At 35.9% G+C, this 23,136-nt stretch overlaps 2 protein-coding genes across 2 annotated transcripts in view; one reads left to right on the top strand and one right to left on the bottom strand.

Moving 5' to 3' along the window:
* The window catches only part of ATAD5 (ATPase family AAA domain containing 5), a 37,374-nt gene extending 20,967 nt beyond the window's left edge, over nt 1-16,407 (bottom strand). The window contains exons 1-10 of the mRNA XM_019750733.2: nt 16,267-16,407; nt 12,243-14,140; nt 11,499-11,607; nt 6,688-6,852; nt 6,091-6,217; nt 5,439-5,520; nt 4,712-4,893; nt 2,768-2,925; nt 1,615-1,774; nt 832-1,158 (exon numbers count right to left, since the gene is read on the bottom strand). Coding sequence (XP_019606292.2) covers nt 832-1,158; nt 1,615-1,774; nt 2,768-2,925; nt 4,712-4,893; nt 5,439-5,520; nt 6,091-6,217; nt 6,688-6,852; nt 11,499-11,607; nt 12,243-14,140; nt 16,267-16,332 — 3,274 coding nt within the window. The 5' untranslated portion in view covers nt 16,333-16,407. The remainder of the gene's footprint in view (nt 1-831; nt 1,159-1,614; nt 1,775-2,767; nt 2,926-4,711; nt 4,894-5,438; nt 5,521-6,090; nt 6,218-6,687; nt 6,853-11,498; nt 11,608-12,242; nt 14,141-16,266) is intronic.
* Nucleotides 16,408-16,845: 438 nt separating this feature from the next.
* Nucleotides 16,846-23,136, top strand: part of CRLF3 (cytokine receptor like factor 3) — a 38,181-nt gene continuing 31,890 nt past the window's right edge. Inside the window, exons 1-2 of the mRNA XM_074320096.1 lie at nt 16,846-17,144; nt 18,119-18,154. Coding sequence (XP_074176197.1) covers nt 17,085-17,144; nt 18,119-18,154 — 96 coding nt within the window. The 5' untranslated portion in view covers nt 16,846-17,084. The remainder of the gene's footprint in view (nt 17,145-18,118; nt 18,155-23,136) is intronic.

Below are 23,136 nucleotides of genomic sequence, written 5' to 3'. Positions count from 1 at the left end.
GTAATAACTGTATGTACAAATATTTATATTTACAAAATGCCAAAAAGTCAATTTTAAAACGTATTACATTCAAAATTCTCCACATCAAATGCCCCCTTAAAAACTAACCACCACAGTCTCATGTACGTAAAGTTTAAAAGTACACATTTAAATTTTTAATAACCACTCAAGAAACATGAAAAGTAATTTGTACCATAAAAAATATCTAAAGAACAAAGACAGCATAATTTTAGTGGAGCCTCCCCGACCACTGGAAAAAAACATGAAAACGTCCAACTAAGTCATTCTGGGTAAAAGGAGAAATGTATTGTATCTTAATTGAGAATAATTAAAGTTATAAAGATGCCAATTCGCTCCAAATTAATCTATAAACCAATGCAAAATCAACACTCCAATGGATTTACGGGGGTAGTTCTTTTAGTAAAGTGCATGACAATTGTGTTTAAAAACGATGGGACACTTGCTGTATGAATATCAAAACCTACTCTAACGCTATATAAATAGATGAATTAATCAATTCAATAGGTTACTTTGGAAAAGCTAAATAGCCTGAGCAGGAACATGTCAAAGACATGAGAAATGGGTGTAAAATAATATGTATAGTGTTATCCCAGGTTTTTAAAAAAGCTTATGTATTTACGGAAGCACAGAAAAATCAAAGACCAAACACCAATCTGTTAAATGTGATCTGTAAGACTAATCAGTAAGGTTTCCATTCTTATTTTATACACATAGGTTTGAATGTTGCAATAAGCATATATTAAAAAAGAGGGAAGTGAGAGGTTAAAAAAAACAAGAATTCTAGAACCAGAGGGAGAAAATTTAATTTACCAGGAAGAGAAGATATTTCTGATGTAGATTCTTTGTCATCATCTATTTGCAGAATACCAGAATCTTCTGCTTCTGTTTCCACTTTACACGTTATACTCAAAGTAGTTTGTTTCTTCCTGGATGTTTTAGAATATAGACCTTTGGAAGAATCCAGTTTTATCCCAGTGGAGTTATTCCTTTTGTTAAGTTCTTTTGGTTTGCAATTTATCTTTTTTGGACTTTCTGAATACTCATTTAGTTTCTTTCTTTTTGACTTATGATTTTCCGTTTCCACTCGTTTCCTTTTGGTTTCTTTTAGCTTGACATCAGGCTTTAGCTCTGGACTTTCTATTTGGGGAATAATAGAAATGCATGTGCTTACTAATAAAAAAAATTTTTTTTATTATCCAATAACCTTCATATCACTTCAAAATATCCAATAGTCTTGCTACTATAAAATGAAAACACAAGAATCAAGTGTGGCATACTGAAAGCAAGCTGAATATTTTGTTATTAAGACTGCCTTTATACTAGCTACATAATTTCAAATGGCCTCATCTAAGGCTTTCCTTAAGTGAGTTATTAATATTTTAACATAATTAAAGCTGTCTTTGGGTTGGCGTCTCTGGAAGCTGGCAGGGGCTAACACTACATTGGACAAGATGCTTTACTTCAGTGAACAATTCTCCCTGCCAACCATTAGCAATCTTCTCTTCGTGGTAACCACTTCCAAGGGTCAATGACTTAAGTCTTAGTGTCTTCAAAAATGAAATGTTAACGTAAATGACAATAATTATCACTAACCTGGTTTATGATGACATTCAGAGGGTACCTGATGCTCAGTTTGTTTTTTCAGAAGCAAAGGAAAATATTTCTTCAAAGAAAATTCAGGATTTGACCACCTAATTTCCTCCAGCAAAAGATTTCTTACTTCTTCAGTAAAATCTTTCCTTCTCCCCCTTAACTGAAGTAAAGAATAAAATGCTCAATAACAGACCCACATTGTCTAGGAACATTAAGCACAACACTACCAACTACTTTCTGTAATAAGTCCATATCAATGTAGGATTAGCTTTAGTCACTAAATGTAACCTTGATTTCAATGTCACCAAATACAACTCTGAGGGCAAAGCTGCATTTGCATAGCTTTTGAAAGGACTTAGTTCATATTTCTATTATTCTCTGTTTCAACTAACTGTACATATTTATTAGGTTATAATGCTGGCTTATAAAGTATATAAATGTGCTATACATAATGTAATCTTTTTTCTTTTTTGTTGGGGGAAGGGGAACAGGACTTTATTGGGGAACAGTGTGTACTTCCAGGACTTTTTTTTTCCTTCCAAGTCAAGTTGTTGTCCTTTCAATCTTAGTTGTGATGGGTGCCGTTCAGCTTCAAGTTGTCCTTTCAGTCTTAGTTGTGGAGGGCACAGCTCAGCTCCAGGTCCAGTTGCCTGTTAGTTGCAGGGGGTGCAGCCCACGATCCCTTGCGGGAGTCAAACTGGCAACCTTTGTGGTTAAGAGGACACGCTCCAACCAACTGAGCCATCCGGGAGCTCAGCGGCAGCTCAGCTCAAGGTGCCATGTTCAATCTTAGTTGCAGGGGGTGCTGCCCACCATCCCTTGTTGAACCGGCAACCTTGTGATTGAGAGCCCACTGGCCCATGTGGGAATTGAACCGGCAGCCTTCGGAGTTAGGAGCAGGGAACTCTCACCGCCTGAGCCACCGGGCTGGCCCCCATAATGTAATCTTTTGAAACTGGCTATCATTAACTCTTAAAACATTTTTATAGCTCTAGGAGTATGTGAAAGAGATGTGTACTTCAACTGGGATTTATTTTTCTAAATTGGACTCTACGAAAAAAATGAATTTTAGGCTACAATAGTAAATACCCAATTTTTTCTTCCTCTGAAAGATGTGAAGGAAACACCCTATAATGAGCTCTCTAACACTTACCACAACAGCAGAATTACTACTTTTCAAATTTGAATCCAATGTTGAAAATTCACCAAGAGCAATAACACATTTTGAGAGATCTATTACTTTAGTATTCAATTCTTTAAGTTTAGTTAAGAACGGATAAGTGGGTGATTTCAAATGCCACAAATGGCATCCTAAAGAAAAACAGAAAAAATATTTTAATTACCTTCATTCACATACTATCCATTTATCAAGTGTCAAGTATATAGACATGAAAAGACCTGACAACAACTATATAGCTAACAGAAAAGTACCAAAACTCAGATGAGTACACAGGGAACAAAATCCTCACCTTCAACGTATATAATTAATAAAAATTACCTAGTCTTCCCTACCAATTGTTAAAAATAAGCAAATATTAGCAAGTTTTCTTTTCTTTTTAAATTAATTTTGCTACGCAGGGCAAAAATTTCAGGATCAGTTAATATCCTGGTTTAAAATTTAAACTTTGAAGTCAGACCTGGATTTAACCCCTGACTCTGCCACTTACTAGCGAGGTGAGCGTAAGTACATTTACTTAGTTTCTTCATCTGTAAAGTGGGGGTGACAATTATAATATTCAACCTCCTAGAGTTGTTATGGTGCTCAAACTAGATTTGCATATGAAGTGCTCAGCAGAATGCCAGAAATACTAAGTGTTCATTCACTATCGCTTAAGGCTGTAAGAGAGAGGTTCTTTCTGTGCTTGCCTCATCTGCTCATCTACAGAGATATGCTGTTTTACAGTAGCACTCCTGTGAAAATGGGTTTATCAAAATCAGGGAAGAAAAGCACAACTAATTTCTATAGTTGAACATACTATTAGAAAACGCTTTATAAAGCTGAACTAGTAAATAATAAGACAGTCTTTGTCAACTGAATGGCCAGTGGCAGAGCTGCAAAAAGGGGGAAAGTACCATATTATTACAAAGACTGGCTGACAAGTTCCCCATACAAATGAGAGGCTAAACAAAACTCAGAAAGTGTGAAGGTCAGAAACACAGAAGGAAAAGAAAGAGAACACAGTGTACATTTCATGATAGAAGGAGTGTATTAAACCAAACCACAAAGCCAGTTGAGGAAAATACAACTGTCTTTGTGCTGATAAAAATAATGCTAGGTAGAAACAACAACGAAGTAAAGATAGAAGGCTTTGTACATTACCAGCAATTAAAAACCATATAAGTAAAGTAAGACTGTGGTTGCTACAGCATTAGAATCCAAATAGAATTAGGGTGTGATCAAACTGATACCACCATGTAAGGGGCTTCTACAAACAGCTCACTCTTGTGCATGGTGCATGTGAAAAAAGGGTGAACTAAAGTAATGAAACACCGCTACTTGTTACCTATACCGCTACTTGTTATCTATCCCAGAAAATGTTCCAAAAGATAGGTGTGGCACTAAACAGCCAAAGGTGTTCTGGAAAAGGAGACAAACAGATTGCCCCTGCATGTTCAACAGGAGCCTGGACAAGGATACACACAGGCTAGAATTTCAGAAGGGAATTGCTTCCTTTTAGAACATCGTACCTCTCTGGAGAACACCCTTCACTTAAGGTCCTGCACACATGCCTGCTGTCCCCTGGCATGAGGGGTAAAGCCTGAGGAGGCCTTTGGCTTTCTTGTCCCCACCCCCATCCTGAGTCCAAGATACAGGAAGAGACTTTAAATTCCCGCTAAAATCACCGTAAGAATTATACTTAACCCTTAGCCTCGTCTTAAACCAACTTGCATAGTTTCATATCACTTCTAACATTTTATTTATTTATTTTGTAATTAAATTTATTGGGGGTGGCATTGGTTAGTAAGTGTTATAATACATTATCTGCATATTCCATGGTGTGCTCATCACCCAAAGTTTAGTCTCCTTCCATCAGCATATATTTGACTGCTTCTAACATTTTAAAAGTAAATATTCAACAATAATTAATAAGCTTACCATCATCTTTTTGTTGCACATGAACTACTCTCTGGAAACTGGCACTCACTGCATTGTACACGTCTAACGCAGTAGCTTTCTTTGCAATTTGTCGTTTCAACAAATCTGGCAGACCACTCATTAGGAAGTCACGCTTTGCTTTAAATTCATCACAGTCCTGAGATCTTTCAGATGCACCTTGACTTTTAAGTAAATGATATGAAAAAGGAAACCTAAGTTTATAAACACTTAAAACAATAAACTATCTATAAGATACATTTAATTTAATTTGAAAAGATTTTATCGGCTAAGATGTTAGCTGGTCAAATTCTTTCTTGCTTATCATAAAAACAAGTCTATCATTGTTAAGAAATTAAATAAAAATAAGTATATCTAGAAAAAAATGACTTGAAGTACCAAAAACACTAGCTGTACATAGTAGGTATTGAAGTATTTACTGAATAAGTTCATGATCAGCTTTTTGGTATTTGTGGTTTGCCTATTAATTTTTCCATTATTTGTCTAGAGATAGCCACAAAATGTTTGCAAAAGACCAAGAATCTTCAAATTCAGTTGCAGCATTATTAATATTGTCATCTTTTAAAACAAACATTAAATAAACAAATAAATGAAATGAACTTATTAGGTTTCAAATGCTAATTTACATGTTTTCTCATCAAAGGAAATGAATACAAAATACATTCCATAAAACATTTTGGCATTTTTTTCAACTTTGTATTGGACTGACCTGCTTTCATCAAAACCAAGGATAGGTTCAGCTGTTTTATGATCCTTTCTGGTAAGAAATAAAGGAGCGACTTTCATTTTTCCTTAGAAAAATAAATAGTTAGGTTTAGTATTAATGTTTATTATCTCTACTTACCTCCAGCTACTTTCAAAATTATATCTCTATCTTTTTAAACTTTTAAAAAATTAATTCTTTAAATATTTTTTTAAATTAAAAAAAATTCTATATAACGATCTGATGTCTCAACCTGACAAATCATAATTAGAATCTCCTGGAGAACAAAAGTTTTGTAAAGTACAGATTCTCACAACCCACCTCTAGAAATTTTCAGTTAATATATCTAGGGAAGGAACTGAAGATTTTATTTTATTTTTTTAAATTTACCAGATGATTTTGATGATTACTTAGGTGTGGGAACCACCAACTTAACTGAGGATAGATACACAGAAATTCAATAACTTAAAATATGCGCAGTTACCCATTGCAAAACTCTTCAATACGTTATAACTTTACTAGTTAAAATAGAAATAGTATTTAACACAATCAAAAGTTTACATTTTATAAAACAAGAGATTAAATTAAAATTCAGAACAATATAATACCCCTCAAAAACATTCTAATGTTCATCATAAATGTTATCAAATCTGATTACCAGGTACATTTTTAGGAGTCTTGTTAGGTTTTTTTCCTAGCACATCATTTAGACACTGAAGCTTCTTCTGATTTGTCTCAGGATGCTTTAAAGAAGTAGGACTTGAATCTATTATTATTACAGAGTCCTAAGATAGAATAAGAAAAAAATGTTTAAAATATCTCATACAATCAATGTGGATAAAATTTCAAAAGGATTACAGTGTGAGAAGCCATAGACAAGATAATTACATTAGCAATTCCATACATCTCCACATGATAAGACTACAAACTGAAAAAAGTGAAAAATGCACCATCTGAGGAGAAATGAATAATTTAGTGTGATTAGAGCCAAAACTATGTAGATTAAGGCATTGTTTTGAAGGGAAGAGCTAGTTCAGCCTATGAAGGATCTTGAATGACTTGATAAGGATTCAGACTATATTCTGTAGGAAAAACAGAGCCAAAGGCTTTCAAAGCAGAACCGAAAATGATATCCTTTCCACCACCTCAAGGCTATGTTACAATACCTTGTTAACTTTATAATGGTTTCCTTCACCCACCCCAAACAGCAGAATAGGACAGAATTTATACTCCAATAAATATCTGGAATACTTACTTCTGTATCTGACATTTTTTTCCTTTCAGGAAGAGACTGATGTCTTGATGAACGCCTTAAGGGTGTCACTATTTCTTCAGCAGCTTTTGACCTACTAATATGTAAAGCTTTTGCGTTTTCAATCAATCGTTTTGCTTTTGATACACGTTTTGAAGTATTGATTGCCTAAACAAAAATTTAAAATATTAATTTAGATCACTGTCAAACATGTTATTTTTACTAATAGAAAAAAATAGAAAAGGCAAAACTATGGAGACAATAAAAAGATCAGTGGCTGCCAAGGGTTGTAGGGGGAGGAAGGGATAAATAGGCAGAACATAGATTTCTAAGGCAGTGAAACTAGTCTGTATAATAATACAATGTTGGATACATGTCTTCTACATTTGTCCAAAACCACAGAATATACCAGAACACACCACGAGTGAACCCTAATGTAAACTTCGGGTAATAACGATGTGTCAACTTAGGTTCATCTGTTGTTAACAAATGTACTACTCTGGTATTGATAACGGGGTAGGCAGTGTATGAGTGGGTGCAGGGGGTATATGGGAAATCTCTGTACCTTTAGCTCAAATTTTCTGTGACCCTAACACTGCTCTAAAAAAAGTCTATTAAAACATATATAATAGAAAAAAATATAATCACAAATCACATTAAATAAAAGAAATGGTTATTCAAACCTTACCAAGGCAATTAAATTAAAATGTATCTAATTATACTTGTTCGCCATTATTTCTTACTTGAAATTTATCCAGATAAATAATTTGTGAAAAACATTCAGAAAGGTGTCTGTAGTATAGAATAGAATTGTGGGTTACTGCCCCACCATTTTCATGGCCTGTATTTTTTTAGTCTCCTTTAGGCTGAATTCTTTGGAGAGAGGTTGAAAAGGTATTAGGTATGGAAAGGAGCGCTAGGTAAGAATAGTCTGGTTTTCAGAGCTGGCTATGCCTCTGTTGTGCTCAGTGATCTTGTGCATTTAAATATTATCTTCCAGATACACTGCTTTCCATATTCTGAGTTCTACAGGTTTTCATGTTTGGATCAAAAACACACACACACAAGTTACAGAACAGCTTTCCATTACATGGTCCCTTTTTAAAATGACAGATGCCTATTTAGGCATAGGATAAATTCTGGAAGGATAAACATGAAACTATAAAAAGTGGGTTACTCTATAGAGTAGGAGTGAAATAACGAAAAAAATTTTTCATTTTTAATTTTATATACTTCTGCTCTATTTGTTTTTTAAATAAATGTTTGCTGCTTTCTAAAACCTTTAAAATGTTTTTTAAAAACATTAAGAAGAATAGGCATAGATATTTAAAACATATGCAAGAAAGTTAGGAACATTAACGATTTGCTTCTGTAGTAGCAGAGTGATAGATTTTTATTGTGCACCTAGTAAAATTTTTGGCAGGCTGATGAACCTCATAGTCAGTTAATATTCAAAATAATCTACCTAAATTTAAATGAACAACTCCAATCACTGAAACAAATTGTTATACAGAGAGATATGTTTTCGTGAAGTTGTGGGGGAAAAAAAAAAAAATAAAATAAAATAAAATATATATATATATATATATATATATATATATATATATATATATATATATAGTTTGGCAAGAAGTTCTGCTATTCCTTGAAACCAGTGTTTTTTCTAAAAGTTATTTTTCTGATAAAAGTTTTTAAAAAGTTCATATTTATAGAAAAACAGAAAAATAAAGAGAATTAAAATCAACCATAATTTTATCACCTCAAAAATAATTTCTGACACCCTACTTCCTGACCTGCCACCTATCTTCCCAGCTCTTATTTGGTTACTCCCGACCACGTCTGGAACCTGTCCTGACAGCTTTCTACCTCCCTACTGATCAGCTTCTCGTTCCCCACCCAGCTTAGATTCCACTGCACATCACTTCAATCATTCTAAAAAATGTCCTCACCTCCTTTGGCCCTGCTGTCATTCTGCCATGGCTTCCAGGGAAAAAAACCCAACTCTGAATCAATCTGTCTTCCTTCTTGCCTAAATGTAAGCCAACAATCTCACCTGAGCATTCACTACTCAACTGAACTATACTTACTAAGACTGCTAAAAACCAAGGGACATTTCACCTCACATCTCACTAAATTTGTCTGCAGCATTTGACAATACTGACCACTTTCGCCACTCCACGAAACGCTTACATGACATCAAAGTCCCCAAGTTGTTCTATGAGTTCAGGCACTCTTCCCACGTTCTCTTCTGCTTAAAAGACAGCTGTATTCTACTTGTTTTTCAACAGGCTAAGAACCATCTTTCCAACTACTTATAGTTGTGTGGCTCTGGGAAAGTCACTTCCCAGAGCCACATAAAAACTGCATGTTTCCTTATCTAATGAACTGCAAATTTCCTCATCTATAAAACAGGGTTAAATTGTTACTTCTCTTCTTCTTTAAAAGACTGTGGCATATCCCTGGTTTATCTTTGGATAGCTTCTCTTGTCACCAAGTACACTTTTCCGGCATCATCTCATCCATTTTCAGAGTTTCAGTCACCACTACTACTTGCCTCCTTCAGCTTTCTCTCTGGCTCAACTCTCTCTGCAAAGATTTAGGACCATGGATCCAACTGCTAATTATAAACAGTTCTACTTGAATATCCCATAGGTACCTTGAATCCATTTTTTCCAAAACGAAATTCCTCATCTTTGTCCCACACCTAGCTTTCCGATTTCAGTGAAATGCAACACCACCCACTCAAAAGCCCAAGCCAGAACCCTGGGTATCATGCTTGATTTCTCCCTTTCTTTCACATTCAGTCCATCATCAAATCTCAATTCTACACCCTCAATAACCACCATCCGCTTTTCACTACTGTCATTTAAAACATAATCACATCTCATGTGGATTATTCCAAAAGCTGGTTTCCCAGCCTCAAGTCTTGCCCACTTTAATCTATTCTCCATGTTGCAGTCAGAGTAATTTTTCTAAAACCCAAATCTGATCAGGTTAGTCCCCCTACTTAAAATGACTCCCAACTTCTCTCAGAATGAAGTCCAAATTCCTTAATAATCCAGACCCTACCTCTCACTCCCTAAAACAAAAATGTTCTCTCTTGTCTCCAGGGCCTTTATATACACTATTCCCTATGTTTAGAGGACAATTCCTAGCCTTTTAGGTCCCAGTTTATTGCCTCTGGGAAGTCAGGCACCCTATCTATGTGCTTTCAGAATACTCAGTACTTACTTTATTATAGATCATATCACTTATATTCAACTGCCTGTTTGTCTGAATTCACGGTAAGACTGTGAGCTCCCGGAGAATCGAATCCATGTACATCTTGCTTAGAGCTGTCTCCCCAGTGCCTAGCATATAGCATCCCATTAGATAAATATTTATTGCATGAAAAAAATGAAGCCAGAGCCATTCTGAAAGCCATTCTGTAACTATCTGTTGAAAGAGCTGTTACGAATATGGGCCCTTAGAAAGAATTTTCCCCTTATTTTCATAAAAACATGAAAAAAATCTCTCCCAGAAAATGACTAAGATTTTCTCCTAGAGCGAGTAAACAAGCCTTATCAAGGCCCTGTGGTAACAGGTTCATTGACAGATTAACTGTATGAGATAAAATAACTGATCTAAGTAAATTTAGATAAAGGCTCCAATTTGGATACAATAAATTTTGAGATTTGTCTTGCTAAAAAAATGTATTAATGAATCACAATTCTAAGTAGTACGTGGTACAAACCAAGGCCTGGTATTTCTAAAATAAACGCTGTCATTATCCTCTAGAATTAATTTAGATAGAATAAATTCTATGGGATAAAGTTCACCTCAGAAAGTTTCAACCTTTAGGTGTGGTATAATCGACTGCTTTCCAACAGGCTAAGAACCATCTTTCTAACAACTTACAGTTGCGTGGCTCTGGGAAAGTCACTTCCCAGAGTCACATCTAAACTACATGTTTCCTGATCCAATGAACTGCAAGTTTCTTCATCTATAAAAGAGGGTTAATTATTATTTTATGCGGTTAATTATATCACTACTAAGCACAGTGCCTGGAATGTGATAAGGGGTCAAAAAATAGCAACTGTTAAGTAAGAGATACCAATGCAATTTTCACCCAAGGATTACATCAGAATCACTTTGGTGTCTTTTTCAACACATACATCCTGTACCTACTCACCCTGGAAAGAATCCAGTTCTCTACAGGGACAAGAAGCTTATTTTCCAAAAGCAGCTAAACTATTCCTATATATCCTACTTCTCCCTTTAGAGCAATGGGTTTCAACAGAGGGTGATTTTTTTTTTCCCCTCCAGGGAATATATGGCAATGTCTAGAGACATTTTTGATTGCCATAAAGAGAGGAGGTGGGGTGCTACTGGCATCTTATGGGTAAAGGCAAGGGTTACTGCTAAACATCCTATAATGCGTAGCGTAGTCCCCCACAACAAAGAATTATCCAGCCCCAAATGTCAACAGTACCAGGGTTGAGAGCCCCCCAATCTACAGAAATAAACCAAACGTTCAATCATGACCTATAAACAGCCTTACGGAAAACTGGAATATAACTCTCAATAACAAAACTTTTTCTAAGTAAATTATACTCTGTACTCACCAATTGCTTTCATTTCACAATAAGCTATTTGGTATCTTAATAAATTAACTAGAGGAATAGAATAAAAGAGAAAAATAATATAGGGCTGCAGTTAACATAACCAATCTATAAACTATATGAATCTTCTTGTAGCATAGTGCTTTCCATAGTAGTAGTTATTGTTTCTTAGGAAATAGTGTACCATTTATAGGACTCTCTAATTTCAATTACCTTTCTAGGTTGAGAGGTAAAATCTCCATCAGTTGCTTCAGATTTCTTGGATCTTTTCTTAGATTTCTTCTTAGATTTTTTGGGAATACTAATTCTGGTGAATTTCATTCTAAAAAAAGATATTCAGAAACACTTTCATGATTATAATGTGTAAGAATTTCAAGTAAATACAGAAAAGAATTAACTAAGGCTCCAATTTCTGGACAGTTCTAAAACAGAAAAAAACAAAAACACTCCATTAGTTTCAAACGACTGATTCAAAAGTAAGCCAAACTCAATGTTGAACTCCTAGAAAATATAAATTGTTTATTTTAGAAATCATAAGCTTTACAGAAAATTAGCCCTTAAGCTCACTCTTATATTAGCCAGAACCAGCATGCAAGTATATACTCAATAATGTACGGCCCAGTTTACCCAGGAAATAAAAGTACCATGATTTATTTTTAATCTCTTGTTAAATGCACAGAATTCATATTTGAAGGATATTTCTGCAGGGATTAGCAACTGTGATGAGGAAGAGTTTAGAACTCATCTAAAATACATCTAGCATTCTTCTGAAATCATGCCTGACTTTAAATTAAATGTGGAAAATTAGCAGCATTTTTAAAACCATTTTTTCCTTATAAATCAGCTGTGTTCCAGAAAAAATAAAATACTATCTAATGCTTGACGTATTTTCCCTCCCAGCCAACAATATATGCAGAATACTTAGAACTTTAGAACAGAAATAAAACTTTACCTTACCTAATGGGGCTCTCTGAATCACAGGGTATTGTTAGTAATTCCGCTGTATATAAGCTATGCTTTTCTGCTACATTGGCTGCTTTTGGAGTGGAAGCCTTTACTGGACTGCCATCTGGTGCATTTCCAGAATCTGTACCTCTAGTGATTATTGCAGTAGGGGTGCTACTACTTCTTGCAGATCTCCTGGTTGATTTGGGTGTGAAAACATTTCCCAAGCTGTCTTCAGTATCAGCTTTAGAATGTATAACTTTATCCTTAATTGGTGTGCTAGTTTTCCTTGAAGACTTATTGTTACACAGAGAGGAAATCTGTAGAGGGTCATCATTTGCTCTATCTTCACAAAGAAGACTTTCACTGTTAAATAATGGGCTATTTCTGAAAACTTCTGAATTTTTGTGTCTTAAATTCATTCCAAGCCTATTTTTGTTTCGTTTATCTTTAAAGGAAAAAGTTTTTTTCTTTTGAGTATTTCCCTCTCTATTTTCACCTGGAGTAGTACCAGTATCTAACATTTTCTTGTCCTTTTTCTTTAGTTTTTTACTTTTTTCCTTAGGAAAACTTCCTTTATCTGTGTGTGACTGTGAATTGCCATTATTTGAAACCATTTGGGTATTAGGATTTTCCATGATTTTTTTAGAATTATTGCCTCTTCCTTCCTCATTTAAAGATTTTTCATTGAGCTCTTTCTGCTTATCAGGCTTTTTGACTCCATTTTTAAGTGCATCTGATACTGGCTGCCTAAATGCTTTCATAAACTGCTGCCTTTCTTCTAGAGTGCATTTTGGTTTCACAGCATCAGGACTGCCAGCTTCCAACACTGCCAGTTCTAATTCTTCCTCACATATAACAACATTAGATTTTCTTTTCTGAACTGTCTGCTCATTCTCAGGATCAGACAGACTATTTTCCATTTCCAACTGCTTTTGTTTCAAGAAAATTGAGGGTATTCTCCCTTTCTTTTTGGGGGGAATAGGGTGAACCTGTGCAAGAACAGTAACTGTCTTAAAGAGTACTTGTTGGGAAATTTCACAGGTTTCTGTATCACTTATACAACCACTTCTGGCAGTTTCAGAAGGAATACACATTGACATTGTTGAGTCTGGTATCTGTTCCAGTTTATTTTCCTTGTGACTTTTTAAAAATTCCTCATACGAGACAGTTATTGTACCATCTTTTAACTGGGCTGTTTTAGTTCTATTATCTTTAGAGTTTGCATCATTTGCGGTACTCTCAATTTCATTAATTGGGGAGGGCATTATCTGTTTACCATTTTTAACATCTTTTTTAAGGAGATTCAGTTCCTCTGCCAAGGGTAAACTTTCACATAGATCTATTACATCTCGGCGCTTCCTTTTTCTCAGTTTTTTACAATCATTTTTTATGGTCCCTTGTTTAGGATTTACTTTCTTAGAACTTTTTTTAGAAGTCATAGTGCTTGACTGGTTTTTGATATCTTGAATACTTTCTGCAAGTACTTCTACATGTTTCTTGTAGAATGAAACAGAAGTACTGTTTTCCACAAAATCGTTATTTAAACTACAGTCTTCTTTGCTATCATCACTGCTAATTAGAATCGGAGATTCATTTTCAGTTTTAAAATTATGAGATAAATTAACTCTCTTTCCTCTCTTCTTAAACTCTATATTTGAGACAATTTCCAAAGGTATTTTACATTCTTTGCTACTGTCAGCAGACAATGGTGCAGATGACTTTATCTTGTACTTTTTTCCTGATTGGGTCTTCTTATTTGTGGGTGAAGTCTTTCTAAAATAATGCAGAATATTACTGGATTTGGGTGGAGACAAAACCCTGTCTCCAGTCTTCCCTATTGGTGATAAATATTTTGTAATTGTTTCACAGGAAGATCTGTCATCATCTTTCCTTCGCTTTTTGCATGCCTATCGATTTAAAAGAAGAAAAAAAGACACTTATTTCAAGCAAAATAATACACAACATACATTTTAAACATGGATCTACTATTTTACGTAATTGGATAAAAAAGGAAGGTGCCCTTAGGCTACAAACATGATATATCAGAAAGAAAAAGAGCTTTAAACTTAAACCTGCATTCAAATCTCAATGTCAAAAAAAAAAAAAAAATCTCAATGTCACATCAAGTTATACACTTATAATTTGTACACTATTATATATACATATGTACATATATATATAATACTTCAATAAAGTTCCAAGGCCACTATACTTATGTACAAATGTGTTCATTTCTGTTGGCCTCTGTTTATCCTATAACCTTGGAATAGTACTACCCACCTCACAGAATTTGTAATGCACACATTACATAAAAGTATGTGAAGTCTGATGCATGATAAGGACTCTACAAACATTAATTCCATTCCCCTTTTACTTTTTTAGTTAAAAATAAACAAATTTTTTGTCTCTGAGAATCAGGTATATAGTGAACAAGCATAGGTTCCCCAAATTTACTAATCACATAAAAATTATGGTGAAGAACACTTACCGCAAATAAATAAAATTTTCCAGTGTTTTGCTATTAAAAGTTACTGCCTGCCTCCTACGTTATTTATTACCCTCACAATATCAAGGTGACTATAATGCTAAAAAGTTATATTTTTCTTGGCCTAAATTAATAACTTCCATAACAGAAAAAGCTTACTGGTTACAAAACGCTCCATCAGTCTTTCATTTGAACTTTCCTCAATTCATTTGTTAGAATTAATTTGCCAGAATAACAAGGACATTTTTTTGAAGCTCAGTAATGAATGGGGGCATTATACCTCTACCATTGGAATAAGTACGAGGCAAAATAAATTATAGACACATTAAAATTAAATGGTAAATGTATTAGAAGAAAATGCTACTGAGTTGTTGTTGTTATGATTATGATTATTATTGTTATTATTTTATCCTGAGATGGTAGCAGAGGCACAATACCGTAGCATCTGGAGTCAGGCAGATCTAAGTTCAAGTGCTGGCTCTGACATCTACTACAATGGGACCTTAAGCAAATTACTTTTAACTTTTTAAATATACTTTTTCTAACTTAATTTAAGTTACTTTTAATTACTTTTTCACCTTCTCTCATCTGTAGAATACAGATAACAGGGTTAATGTTAAGTAAAATAATGCGTAGAATACCCTTACCTTTAAAATACTGAATAGTAAGTATCATTATTATTATGAAATAGGCTCTCTAAGCAGGGAACCAAAAGCAGAAATTGGAACGAAAAGATTGATAAAACTGACCACACAAAAATCAAGAACTGTGTATGTAACTCAAGTACCAAAAGGCCTTCTTCACACCTGAGACAAGGTGAACAATTGCCTAGGTTTAACAAACAAGTATCAGCATAACAACCATTAGCAAGTAGACAAAAGTTACTTGATTCTGAAAAATAAGAAAGAGCCCCAGTTAAATAAGTGAACATACATCTTGGGTCATTTCGAGGACACCAGTATGCATACTTCAGTTAGAATGCTAGCTTGAGATGAAAAGGTATAAAAAATATAGCAAAAGATATAAAAAAAAGTAACATCCTCTATGATGCTACTCCAAGGCATTACAACCTCCGTATAATGACAGCTCAGTGCATTTCGCTGATGAACACACGATTTTTTAAAGTACCTTGTTTGAGTGCTGTAGTGGCATTCTAAATGGCATTCCTAGAACAGGGAGGTGGGTAGAATAGTTGAACTTAAAGATTCCTTTTCAATGCTAAAGCTCTAAAATCCTAAATCACGAACCGAGACTTAACCCTGGGATTCTCCATGACAGGTCACCAGTCCAAAACATCAAGTTTCACCAGTATTTCGGGATCTGGAAACTGGTCGAGGTTATCTTAAGTCCTAACGTACCTGGTCCTGTAAACATCTCGCAATCCCAATGTTTGCCAGGACCTATCACGACGTGAAGAAACGACACACCCCAGCAATTGTTCCACACAATGTCACAACTGTGGGGGTCTCACCATGTCCCTCTTTTCCCTTCATAAATGCAAAGGCGGGATCACCTTTCACACAGACGGAGGGAGATACTCAAGCTCACCTCAATCTCGTAGTCCTTCACGGTATGGGGAGCAGCTGCCGCCGCCATGGCGAGGACCCCCACCATGCTCCCAGCTTCCCGGAATCCCAGCTCCTAGGACCTTGTACGGCCCGGCACGGCATGGCTGGAGGCCATGGAGGGGCCCGGCTCCTGCAGGAGCCGGGAGCTGGGCGGCGGGATCCGTCTCGGACTCCCCCGCGCCCACCCGCGGGGAGCGGTCGCTGTGACTGGGCCCAGCTCAGCCGAGTCGAACGCGGGAAGAGGCGATGAAAAAGCGCGGGCAGCGGGAACCCCAGGGCGCGACCTCGGTGAGGGCAGGGTGCCTCGGAGTCCGGCACGTCAGGCTGAGCGCTCGGGACTGGGACCCCGACGGGGACAGCAGGCGGAACGCAGATCCGACCCGCGGGCTTCGGAGGGAGTTCTTGTCAATTGGGTTTTCGCGCCGTCCGGAGCGCAGGGGGCGGGGCTTAGATTTTTTCTGGAGGCTGCGCGGACGGTGAGCTGAGAGGGCCAAAAGACGTCTCTGGCGAAACTGCAGAAAGCGGAATCGTTGCATGGTAAAACCAGCGGGGATTTGGGGGATTCCAACGTCTCACGCCCGGTTTCACCGAAGAGGGCGTGATTTAACTAATGTCCGTTAGTGACAACATTAAAACCCTAGACTTTGAAAAATATAGAAAACAAAATAACAATTGACTACATTCCTTCCATACGGATTAAATGTTATTTTGGCAAGTGTCCTACCTGCAGATACGCCCATTCGGGGTCCGACATTTCGACTTTTTACTGTTAATTGAACTAAGAAGGCATCTCTTCCCATGGATTTCCTCCTCGCGAGCAGCTACGTAGGAGCCCAAGGTCATCGCCTCAGCTGCAGGGTACCAGTAGTTTGTCGGTTTGTAGTGATGATAATCTCATGCGTTATTTGCATTGTTTTCATGGATTTGTTTCTCGTTTACGTTTTTGTTTTTAACATTAAAGTTGCAATTACGTAAGTATAGAGTGTGTTTATTTTGTCTGAGTGCATAGTTTTAAATGCACGGTATGTAAGAGCTGAAACAAGACAGGTAACAACAGGACACATCAAGTCATAAAGGGAAGCCACTTTGTTAAGCCTGGTTATGCAAACTGATATTAACTATTGATGTAATTGTGTTCTTCTTGATGGTATTTGCTTTTATCTTGACAACATAGAGGGTACAAATTTCTCCAATTAAATCAGTGGCAATTACTTTTACTTTGAAAATTATTAGCCCTGTATAAGGTTTTTCAGGAAAGGAGACTGCACTAAGTATATGAGTACACTGTTTTGTTGTTTTGGTTTGGGTTTTTAATAACTCATGTAGTGTAAGAACACTGCCCAGGAAGAAAGATGAGGGAGAAAAGGAGGAGCAGAAGAGACAGAGGAAAGAGGAGGAGGAGGAGGAGAAATAAAAGAGAAAATTACAGAGAAAACAGGAAAGTCTCTTTGACTTCCACCCCCAAAATCAGTCTCCTCCTCTTCACCCCAGTGGTAGCCAATATTACCTATTTGGTGAATAGCATTGCAGCCCTTTTTATACTTTTACATACATAAATGTATGCATAGAAAAATATTTAGTTTTATTTACATCAAAGGCAACACTGTATATGTCACTCAGCAATTTGTTTTTTTTTGTTCATCATTGTTTTCATGATATGTGTAGATCTGATTCATTCCCTTTCATTTCTGAGCATTCTGTCCAATTATGCACATTTTATTTATCAATTCCATTAATGATGAACATTTAGATTGTCTCCAATTGTCTGTTATTCAATGACTCAATGAACATTCTTGTCCATGTCTCCTTGAACCTGTGTACTGTTTCTCTAGGATACACACCTGGAAGTGGAATTGCTGGGTTATAGGGTATGTCTCAAGCACTTTTTATTCCTCTAATTCACTAAGCATTTAAACTGCATTGGATCATTAAGCATTTGTACTGTTTATTTTTAGATATTTAGTTAATATTTTTCATAAGCTTTATTTAGGAGCTCATGGCATTTATTAATTTTAAATTAAACGAGCTCTCACAGTTGTATAGCAATTTAGCATTTACAGTGTACCCATGTCATTTTTCACTATCTTCCCCATCTGGCTAACCCCCTACCTTTTAAAATTATTAACTTTTATTTTTTTATTTATCAAAGTAATGCCTGTATTTGGTCAAAAATGTCAGAACATTACAAAACGTATTATCAAAAAACAGCTGATTTCTATTATATACCCCAGTTCTATTTCCGAGAGGCAGCCACTTTCAAAACTCTTCTAGCAGTATAAATACATCCTTATTTTTAAATACTACCATAATACAGCTATTTCTTGATTTAAACAATTTAAAACAGTATTAATTAATGTCCTGTTATGGTAAGTATTTAACTCTTATAATACCATCCTCAACACTTCTTCTCCTCCCACCTTCCCAACATGGTTATATTATTAAGACTTGCATACTTGTACAGAATGTTCATAGCAGTATTATTTGTAATAGCAAAAAACTGGGAACAACTCATCAACAGGTAAATGAATAAACACATTGTGATACATCCAGACCATGGAATACTACTCAGTAATAAAAAGAAAGGAAAAATTAACACATGAAACAACATGGATGAATCTCAAAATCCTTACGCTGAGTAAAAGAAGCCAGGTGAAAAAAGCATACATACTGCATGATTCCATTTATGTAAAGTTCAAGAAAATGCAAATTAATCTCTAATGACAGAAAGCAGACCTGTTATTGCCTGGGTTCAGGGGTTGAAGGAGGGATGAACTACAAAGGGATGGATTACACGGAAACTTTGGGAAGTGATGGAAATGCTCGTTATCTTGATTATGGTGATGGTTCCACAGGTATCTACTCATGAAAATGTTCATCAAATTGCACACATTAAATATGTGCATTTTATTGCAAATCTGTTATACTCAATAAAGCCGTTTTTTTAAATTTATTGGGGTGACAATTGTTAGTAAAATTACATAGATTTCAGGTGTACAATTCTGTATTACATCATCTATAAATCCCATTGTGTGTTCACCACCCAGAGTCAATAAAGCCATTTTTAAAAATTGTTAAAGCTGATGGAAGATTTTCAGCATGGTGGGACTCATTAGTGGGCTCTACTGTAGCATGATCAGGAGATGAGCTGGCATTTTCACTGGGGAACTTCTCAGAGTTAATGGGTGGAGGTCCTTTCTCTGGGACCATTCAGTTTCTCCTCAAATCTCTTTGGGGGCAGGAGTGGTTATATCTCATGCATTGGGTAGAAACAATGCGGAGGGATCACTTAGATGGATGGAATAGGGAATGGACATGAAAAACCTAACTCTAATTTTAACTAATGTCCCTTTTTTTCAGTCTCATACCTCACTGTCATGTGCTGTGCCATCCATCCCTCCACCCATCCATCTATCCATTCCATAAATACTATTGAGTGCCTGATATGTGTCAGCTATGAACAAAGCAACTGTAAACAAAACAGACAAAAACTCCTATCTTCTTAGAGTTTACTATAGTAGTCCCCCACCCCTTATCCACAGTTTCACGTTCTGGGGTTTCAGTTACCCTCAATCACCCTCCATCTGAAAATATTACATGGAAAATTCCAGGAATAAATAATTTATACATTTTAAATTGCATGCCATTCTGAGTAGAGTGAAATCTTGAGCCTTCCTCCTCTGTTCCATCCCGTCCCACCTGGGATGTGAACCATCCCTTTGTCTAGTGTGTCCATGTTGTATATGCTACCCACCCATTAATCACTTAGTAGCCATCTCAATGATCAGATTGACTGTTGCAGTCCTTGTGGTCAAGTAACTCTTGTTTTATTTAGTAATAACCCCAAAGCTCAAAAGTAGTGATTCTGGCCTTTTGGATATGCCAAAGAGAAGTGCTTCCTTTAAAAGAGAAGCTATGTACGAACAGGAAAAAGCATAGTATATATGTGTAGGGTTCAGTCCTACCTGTGGTTTCAGGCATCCATTGGGAGTCTTAGGACGTATTTCCTGCAGATGAGAGAAGACAACTGTTCTCAACATATATCTATTGAATGAATCAAAGTATTATTAACAAAACAAAAAGCAGTGAGGAAAAGCACCCCAGCTAGGACAAAACTAAGTGGGGAAGTGTATAAGGACTTGGAGACAGGAATATAAGTGGACTGTTTTAAGTAAAAAAGAAGGAACAGACTACTTTGACTCAAGAGGTAGGACTGAATAATATATTGGGAGATGAAGTTAAGAGTAAGGGCCATGATGATCAGGTTAAGAAGCTTTGACTTTTATGAACATACATGAAAGGTTTTTGTAAGGGCAGTGACATTTGCAAAACAATGTTTTAAGAAGATAAATGATAAAGAAGTGGGACGTGGGTCTGTCTTAAGATAAAGTAGGGGTTGGTATACAGTACATTCTCAAATATTTGTTTAGTGAAATAACTATACATAGGATAAATGGAGGAGGTAAATAAGGAAAAATTATATGGCATTAGTCCAAGTATAATATGATAGAGGCTTGAATTAGGGCATTGATCTTTACAGAAGTTAAACAGTGAAAGCAGGATAAAAGACAGGCAAGTGGTTCAAGAGAATAGGAAGGTTTAAGCACAGACTGAGTCACCAAAAAAAAAGATTCATTAAATGTTCTTGAACATAGTATGTTCTGTGTGTTCTCTAAAGCTAACTGAACAGAATTGATTCTACCATGGAGGGCTGTACAGCAAATTTTTAAATAATTAAAGGGAAACCTTCATAAAGCCAAGACACTAATCTTAATCTCATTCAACTTTATTTTCTTGATCTACTTACTAACGTATCTAATATATCCACACTACACAAAAAAATAATACGAAGAAAACTGAAGGAACTCTTGTGAAACAACTCCCCCCAGGCTTGAAATGTTTGGAAAGATTGTTTTTAACTTTAGAGCACAAGTTCCTAAAGAGTAAATACTCTGGTTGATAACACAAAGGAAGACTGAATACAGAGGAAGATTGATCTGGAGGTGGCAATGATAGAAGCCAGCAGGCCACCAGACAGGGTTTTACAGAGTTGGGTGTTTGGTTTTGTTTTTTAATCTTTGCAGCATCATATTGGTCTAGAATTGACTTTTCAAGTATACCCAGAGGTGAGTAGATTCCGGGGCACAGATTCCTTATGCTAATAAGACAAGAAACAAAGCAACTTGCTAATTTATTTATTTACAATATGAATATAATTGCTGAGAAATTGCAACAGCTGGAATACCAAGTTGTAACCAGAGAGTTGTTTGGTAAACATGGATTCAGTCCAGAATACTTTGGTCATCTGGTCAATGAAGTCTTTCTTTCTCCTCTCTCCAACTTCTCAAAAAGCTCCTAACTGTACTGGGCACATATGGACAAATTTTTACTCTCTGACTCCCCTTTTTGCCCACTTAATATTACTAACATACTCTTTAGAATCAACTGGCTACAACTAAGTCTTGGGACCTAGTTTTTAAATAGAAACTCATGCAAAGAAATACTGCCCTGCAATCAAAAATAAGAGATAATTCTAATCTTGACAAGTGTCTCTTAAATTTTTTTTATTAATGCTATATATTTTTTATTTTTGAAGACTCAAATTTATATAAATCTCAGATTTACAGAAAAGTTGCAAATACAATGTAAAAACTTTTTTTCCTGAATAGACCGTTTGAGAGTAAATTGCCAACATCCTACAAGTATATTCTGGGAACCCACAATGTAACCATCAAAAACAGGATTTAACATTGATATTTTATTACTGTAAAATCTTCAGAACCCATTTAAGTTTAATCAGTTGTCACAGTGATGCCCTTTATAGCAAATGGATACAGTCCAGGATCATATATTGTATTGAATTGTCATATCTACTGACAGTCTTTAATTCATAAGTCATAGAAACTCTTCTTAATATTCTCTTCTTCACTGCCATTTCCTTATTCCCCATTAGTGCTCTGGAGTTTCTCCCTCAATCTCTTATTCCATGCAAACCTCTCCATACACAGTTTCCCCTTTCCCACCTACCTCTTTAATCATTTCTTTCAATTCTGTACTACAGAAGCTTGGGAGCCAGGTTGAAGACAACCTGCAGATGAGGAGGTGAAGGCAAAACCCACCTTCATTGGTAGGTTAGGAATGTAAGGGCCAAGGCTGAGAATACATAAATGCTAATATCTTTTGTTTTTGTCAGTTTTCTTGATTCTACCTTAATGGTCTTTTTATTTATTCAATGTTCCTAAATATCTTTAGTATATATTTACATCTTTTACATATGAGTAGGTCGATTACACCTTGAGGCTCCCTAGTTTTCCTGTCAGGCTTTAGGATACCTTCAGTTGCAAGTTACAGAAAACTCAATTAAGATGCCGTAAACAATAAAGGGGATTTATTGGCTAATACAGTATTAACTAAGTGTCAGGCTACCTTATCTTCAGGATAAAGCTAATTTTCCATTTTCTTCAGAAGGGCTTCCCGTTTCAAAATTTCTCTGGTTCCAAATGTCATGTGCTTAACACAAAACAATGTGGTAGACAGAGCTTTAACCTGGTCCAGGAAAACTGGAATCTAGCCTTTGGTACAGATTCATTGTGTAACCCTGAGCAAATCACGTTCTGTCTGTTTCCTGGCCGAGACAACATTCGGTTCTAACATCCTTGGCCAGAGGTCAGCAAACTATGGCCCAAGACCAAAATCTGACACACCTCCTGTTTTTTTTATTTTTTTTCATTTTTATGGCCCCTGAACAAAGAATGGTTTTTACTTTATAAAAAGAGTTGAAAACATTTGCAAGGAATATTTTGTAACTCGTGAAAATGATGTGAAATTCAAATTTCAGTTTCCAAAAAGTTTT

Source organism: Rhinolophus sinicus, linkage group LG15 (assembly GCF_036562045.2).
Source record: "Rhinolophus sinicus isolate RSC01 linkage group LG15, ASM3656204v1, whole genome shotgun sequence".
NCBI classification, from domain to species: domain Eukaryota; kingdom Metazoa; phylum Chordata; class Mammalia; order Chiroptera; family Rhinolophidae; genus Rhinolophus; species Rhinolophus sinicus.
This window is presented reverse-complemented; position numbering and strand designations above follow the sequence as displayed.